Below are 7112 nucleotides of genomic sequence, written 5' to 3' on the forward strand. Positions count from 1 at the left end.
TCAATGTCCATCACCCAGCCACCATATGCCTCCCACCCTCCACCACTCCAGCAACCCTCAGTTTGTTTCCTGAGATTAAGAATTCCTCATGTCAGTGAGATCATATGATACATGTCTTTCTCTGATTGACTTATTTCACTTAGCATAATACCCTCTAGTTCCATCCACGTCGTTGCAAACGGCAAGATTTTGGGTTTTTTGATGGCTGCATAATGTGCTTTTATTCGTAAGTACTAATGACCCTACTAAAAGAAAAATATCTTAAAATTTTTTTTCTAGACAGTAAAAGTGTGATAAATGCTCATTATTTTCTTTTGTATCTCACCTTCCACTACTCTGGGGAATTTATCTTGTTGCATTCGCCATCTGTGGCCTGGCCCCTCTTTCCCTCTGGCCACTCTCCCATGTTTGGAAACTTTGTATAAAAATACCAGTAATGACTGCAGTGATATATGCTAGCTGGATGACTCAGGACTTTACTCCCTGTGGATCAGTGCACTTTGCTTGCTCTTCCTTAGACTCATTCTATCCTAGATTCTGAAAATAGTTTTTAAAACTTTCTGGAAGAATAATTGACAAAGGATTTGCATATATTTCAAGTGTACACTGTGATGATTTGATATACATACACGTAGAACAATTACCAAGATCAAGAGAACACATCCATAACATCACACAGTTAACATGGGTAATTCTTTTGTGTGTGTGCATGGTAAGAATGCTTAGGATCTCCTCTCAGCAACTTTCAAGTATACAATACTGTATTATTAGCACCCGTCAGCACAAGGAACAGTAGGAAATCCAACAGTTTTTCCTTGGCACCCAGGACATCCTAAAATTTCATCCTCTGTGTTAACCCATCAACTTCTCCATCAGACTCAGCAGCAGAGTTTTACCCATTTCTGTATCTCCCTCACGTTTAGCATGATTTCCACCCACGGTAGATATTTAGTTCCCGAAGTCAACTGAAATGAGTCATGTTTCATGTCTACCTGTATTTTGCACAACCCCGAGCAGAGTGCCCCACACAGGGGAGCATTCAGAAAACATTTGGTGAAGGAATAATTTCCTGGTACTCACATATCTTGTCAACCACTTCCCCCTTGTACAGGGGAACATGACTGCAGAGCTGCCTGATGGGTGAGCCGAACAGGAACCAGTCTATGTGCATGATCAGAGACTGCAGTGGGTTGTACTTGACCCAGAGGTATTTGTCAGAGTACATGTTCTTCATAGCCTAGAGCAGTAGAAGAGAGGGGGATAGGATAAAGTAGACTGACATAACCTGATGTCCCTTATCCTAAACTGCTTTTTCTTTTTCATATTATTAAGCAGAAGGCCGTCAGGAATCTCAAGACACCATCTCCTTCTGAGCACTTGGTCTGCAGCGGAGCCTTGTTATTACCAATGTTATTTCACTGCTGGTGACAGTGAAACCCAGGGAGGGTGAATCCCTTGGCAGAGGTGGCACAGATGGGAAGTTACAGGGGGAGAATGAAACACCCAGTTCCGAACCTCGTGCAGGGTTTGTTTATTCTCGCTATCCCGTATTGTTTCTTTGCACCTTTGTGTTGTGGACTATTATAACTTCGCTCGTTTTTCTGCCAGTCACTATTTCTGAGAGCTCTGCTGCTCAGTCCTTTCCAGAAAAACAGTGGAATTTATTGTAAGTTCTTGGGTTGGGGGCTGAACGGTAGAAATCAAGCGAAGCCATGTACTCCTGTCCCAAAAACAATAAAGGAGAAAACACTTTAACAGGTAGAGAGTACATATCCACGGTAAGATAGAATATTATGATCTTCCCCCTTACCCTCTTCTTTCCTCTGTAGGCACCAGTTTTTCCGGGCAAAGGAACAGGGAATGGGAAAGGGTACTGCAGAATCACCTGTTTCTCGTAGATGTATCGTTTTAGTTCGTCCAGAGCGGGGATGGCCTTATGGTCCATCTTCAGGATGTAGCAGGCTCTTCGGGAGAGCACCCGGGAAGCGATGTAGCCCTGAGGCAGCAAGAGCACAGTTACTGGCCTGCCCGGCTCCTCGGGTTCAGAACTGGTAAGGAGAACGTTTGAGCCTTGAGGAAAGCCTTGAGCACGCACAGTGAGTGCACGGGACTAATTTTCAATTCGCCATCCCTTCTATCCATTCGCCTTCTTTTACATCATAGTTTTACTTTTGGTTTGTTGTTTCTATCTCTAAAGTTGTACAAACCCATGATTTGTGCCCCACTTTTCATGTTTTGCAATCAGGGCCTATAGTGTGGGGTTTGAACAAGTAAGAAGCAGCAGCTGTTGATCTCTTTCTATTGATTTCGTTCTGCCTTTTCCTCAATTTGGGGTAAATACAGTATTCTTTAGAACTGTGCTTTCCAATATGTTCATCACTAGCCACATGTGCTATTTAAATTTAAATTCATATTAAGTAAAATTTAAAACGTCCTTCCTCTGTCACACAACTCACGTGCTCAGTAGCCACAAGCGGCCAGTAGCTTCTCTGTTGGAAACTACAGATAGAGAGCATTTCCACCATTGTAGAGGTTTCTACTGGCCAGGGCTGTTTGAGAAACTCTCCTTCACATCCCACACTCACCCTCACCACCAACACCCACACACACATTTAGATTCTTCTCTCCTTTACCGTCTTCTCTCCATCCTTTCTCCACCTCAAACCCAACCTGGCTGGACGGGGCTGAGTTGGAGGAAGGTGGGATCGAAACAGCAATCGTGGGTGAGGCCCATGGAACCAGACGGAATGGGAGGCCACCTAACCTTCATCCCGAATGGAATTTTCTCTACAGAGTTCCAAATAATTATACAGTCTGTGGAGCTGTATGTCATACAAACCCTCTTCTAGTTCCTATTTTTCAATTCTCACAAATTGCCAGTTCCTAAAATTCAAAAATAGCCTGAGGCAAAGCCTGATGGCAGTGGAAGGGGTTTAAACCAAGTCCTCACCACTCTGGGGTTTTTTTTTAAAGACACTTGGGGGATTTCCCTGAAATCTGCTTTAAAAAACAATTTCAGTACCACTTCCTTTAAAACTGTATCTTTCAAAGATTCTATGCTTTCGAACATGTCCTAGAACTCCCAATGCCAATGGGGAAGAGGCATGTGAGGAGGTCCCTAAAAGAAAAGGAGACAGAAAGCGTGTTCAAATGTCCAGTGAGATGGACTACAACCTACTTATATCCACAGCGCATAGCTCTGTCCCATGGTAAAAGCAGGCTCCTAATCAGGTGGAACAAACGGAAAACAAACAAATAAATGGATAAAGGACCAAATAACTTTTCTGAGCAGGTTTCTGAGACTTATTGTTAATACCAGTAACTGAAACTTGGAAATAGTTTGGAGTTTGGAGTTTTGGGTTAGCATACTTTCCTTCTTCCAGAAGTATGATTTACTGCATATCCTACTTACATAGTTGAATGGGTATAGTTGTTCTGGATTTCTGCTGTTCTGTGATTGTTTATTCCATAATCGCTCTTTTTCTGCGTGAGTTTTTGTATTAGAAGCCCTAATTCATTCATTTATTCATTCAGCGAATATTTTTGAGAGCCTGTGTGCCAGGCCATGTTCTGGTTTTGGTCCGCTCTCCTAGACACTTCCTGAGCCTGTAGTGAGACAATTATCATGATGCTTCCAGTTGCCACCTGAAACGGTCAAGCAATGTGTATGTTTCCTGTCACTTTTTTTTTTTTAGGAATGGTTTTGTTTGGGGAAGCCTGGGTGACTTAGTCGGTTAAGTATCCAACTCTTGCTTTCAGCTCAGGTCATGATCTCAGGGTCATGAGATCGAGCCCCCAGTCGGCCTCTGAGCTCAGAGGGGAGTCTGCTTGAGATTCTCTCTCCCTCTCCCTTTTGCCGTCCCCCTCCTCAAGTGCACATACGCTCTCTCTCTTTCTCCCTTAAATAAATAAATAAATAAATAAATAAATAAATAAATAAATAAATAAATAAATAAAATCTTTTAAAAAGGAAAAACGAAAGTAAGGAAATTCTGAAAGAATTGCAAGGATAGTTCTTAGAATTCAAATGCATAGTAAATGGCTGCCCCTTCACCCTTTAGAAGCCCAGTCTTGAAGAATATAAAATTTCCCTTTCTGCTCACATGTTTATAGTCAAAAATCGTGGTAGAGGAGCATGATCCTGCATGGATGTTAACGATGGCGATATTTTTTTGATTGTCAATTGTCACTGTCTCCTGAAGATTGCCCCCATTGTTGTTTGGGCTAATGATGTTATAAACCTAGATTAACAACAAAGACATAATGTTTTTCCATAAGTCATATGTACTGGAAAAGCAACCCTCCCGACAAAATAAAAGCCCTCCACTTGCTACGAACAAGAGACTGAAGTCTGAAACCACACTGGCATCCCAGACCGAAAACCCATGCTAAAGTAAGAATGTGAAGCTCTTTTTCATGGTTTACTATGTTACATACGGGAGAACCAATGACATCACAGGAGAAATGAAATTGACCACATTTTAAAGCAATGGGTTGCATTTTTTGAGGCACTGCATTTGGAAAGAAATAACCAACCTTATCATTTCCATTATTGGTTATTTCTGGGATTCCATCCCAAATAGGGCATATGGGCTCTCTACGGTCCTCCAGACAGATGTTCTTGTATCTTCCTTTTCCCCTCCCAATAACTCCAAGGTATAAAGTCCATAGTGAACCAACTTACCTCATATCCATGAGATTGTGTCCCAAAGATGACCAGCACCAGAAATACCGCCTGAAAAACAGACCAGTTGCATCTATTCTCTTTAGGGCAGTCATTGAGAGTGGGGACTTAAGGAGGCATCGCACAGGACAAGTACAAGTATCTCAGAAAATATACACCTAGAGACACAGGTGGGTGGTCATGGGTGGTCAACAGTCCATTTCCAAGATGTGAAACACACCTTCCCTCATTTGACAGGTATTTATTGACTTTATGCTATTTGTCAGACATCAGGTTCTACCTTTATGCCCCATTCCCAACCCTTCCCAACATCATAATCTTCTAGGCAGCATGTGTTCTTATGCCAGAAACAACTTGGAGCAGGTGAACTGTGAGGAAGGACTCATTTTACTATGGGAACACCCTCATGTGACTCACAGTGGATTTGGATTACAAGAGTGAAGTTGTGTTTTATGGTTTAAAAAAAAAATGTACTTAATTCTTTGAGAGGGTAAAACAGATTTAAAAGGGATTCATGGGTGATAGAGAGACAATGGATTCCCCAAGGGAAACTATGAAAATAGGATGCTTGGAAGCATGGCTAACTTTCAAGGCTGACATCAAGGAAAGCCTCTATATTCTCCTTAGGGATGCCATCAGACAAATGATAGGCTGACAGGCCATGAGGCTGACGTTGATGCAGTTCTGCCATTTTGCTGCAGTTGTGTGAAGAGTCTTATCCAACAGGTTGATCCCAGTTTTGTGTTCTCTTTTCTGAACACCACAAACCGCTCATTGCAAACCACTCATGGAAGGGTCTGCAGGAAAGCAGATATTTTTAAGACCTGTCAGGAGGATTTTTCGACTTTCCTAACCATCACCAATAACATTTCTCTTCTGATGACTGGGGGTGGAGCGTCTGACAAAGACCCATTTGCGATCTCCAACCTGACTACTTGCCCAGCCACACACCTTCTCTGATTCCAGACCAGCTCCTGTAACCTCTGACACTCCTCTCTATTGTATTTAATGGGTCTAATACAGAGGTTTGAACAAATGGGTGGAGGACTGACTACCATAGTGATATAATTAGAGAGAGCTCAGGAAGTGTCCCTGGCCCCCAAATAACCACCCACCCAACACCATGAGTAAATACACCCAGGTTACACGTTTATGTTTCAGCAACAGATCTCCTCTTGGAAAATCAAGAGACCCCTCGGAGATGGAACTCTTTAAGCCGACAATCTTGAACACCCGATGGGGAGGAACTTACTGTTTTGTCTTCTCCCTCAACAGCTAAATGAGAATAAAGGATAGATCACTGGGGGAAGGAGTTCCATTCTGGGTCAAAATATAGACCTCTGTTCATGGGCCACTGCAATGTGGAGCCATGGGAGACTGGGATCAGGACTGGGATCGGCAAGAAGAGGGATGGCATGGCAGGAATGCTGGGCCGTGACTGATCCTGCCAGTGCGGCCGGAGATGGGTACAGTTCAAGTCTACACCTCATATTTACTGGCATGGGAAAATCACATTCCTCTGTGCCTCAGTCTCCTCACCTGTAGGATGGGGGTAATACTACTCAGTTCACAGAGTTATTGAAGTGAATAAATCGAAGTATTTATGTTTAGCATAGGATCTCATATGCACTTAGAAAATGACAGCTGCTATTACCTTTTTCAAAAAATTGCCCCTTCTCTTTTAAACAGTAAACGCAGTTGTCCCAAAATGCCTGCATTCTTTCCCAAGCTCATAATAATAAGGAATTATTATTAAAAATTCTCCAAATTAAAATTCTCTAGATATTTCCAAAATGTTTTCTTTGCATTTCTTAGCAAATGTCTCAGAAAATAGACAATGGACCAGTAAATATCCGACTTCATGTTTAAGGCTATCCTTGCCAAAGACATTATTTAATTCAAGCACAGAAGCTTAGAAGCATGCACAGTGTTCTTCTAAGACTTCGGAAATCCAAGACATACTGGATTTGAACATTCCCTGCAAGAGCCACCACAAGAGTATAAAGAAGCATAAACAAATACTCACAAGGATTTTCATTTTGCCTGCTGGGAAGAAGGTGCTAGAGAAGTGAGGCTGCCGGTGCAACTTCTACCCTTTATATTAGCTTTAAGGTGTGGAAATCTCTTTCCAGAACAATTACATTGGAAAAGACTATGTCCATATCTCTGACAAACCCCAGCAAACTCCTTTATCAGGATTGAGACCTAGTCACATAACCTGATATCAGTAAAGTTCATTAGTCAGTAATAAAAATCTACCACTTGGTCACTCAGTAAATATTCCTTGCTTATCTGCGCTATGCTGCAGTTAAGATGTCAACTTCCACCCTTTAAAAATATTACAAGATGCTCGTTCTACACCAGCATCTTATAGACAAACAGGGACATAGTCCTACTATCTGCCCCTGATGGTAAAGTCCTCCCTTCA

General features: G+C 42.2%; 1 protein-coding gene across 1 annotated transcript; it reads right to left on the bottom strand.

Annotated features, from left to right (window-relative positions):
- Positions 1-698: 698 nt before the first annotated feature.
- Positions 699-6722, bottom strand: GKN2 (gastrokine 2). The gene is made up of 5 exons (XM_081832215.1): positions 6711-6722; positions 4685-4735; positions 4104-4241; positions 1886-1996; positions 699-1237 (listed from the first exon to the last, which is right to left on the bottom strand). Exons 1-5 carry the CDS (start codon positions 6720-6722, stop codon positions 1040-1042), a joined length of 510 nt encoding a protein of 169 aa, XP_081688341.1. The 3' UTR covers positions 699-1039.
- Between the last annotated feature and the right edge of the window lie 390 nt (positions 6723-7112).

Source organism: Leptonychotes weddellii, chromosome 10 (assembly GCF_054177405.1).
Source record: "Leptonychotes weddellii isolate Sample4059 chromosome 10, ASM5417740v2, whole genome shotgun sequence".
NCBI classification, from domain to species: Eukaryota; Metazoa; Chordata; class Mammalia; order Carnivora; family Phocidae; genus Leptonychotes; species Leptonychotes weddellii.

Coding starts and splice junctions, on each gene's coding strand:
- GKN2 (XM_081832215.1), bottom strand. Junction 4,242..4,684: donor CACAATCTCATGGATATGAG/GTAAGTTGGTTC, acceptor TTGTTAATCTAG/GTTTATAACATCATTAGCCC. Junction 1,997..4,103: donor CGATTTTTGACTATAAACAT/GTGAGCAGAAAG, acceptor TTGCTGCCTCAG/GGCTACATCGCTTCCCGGGT.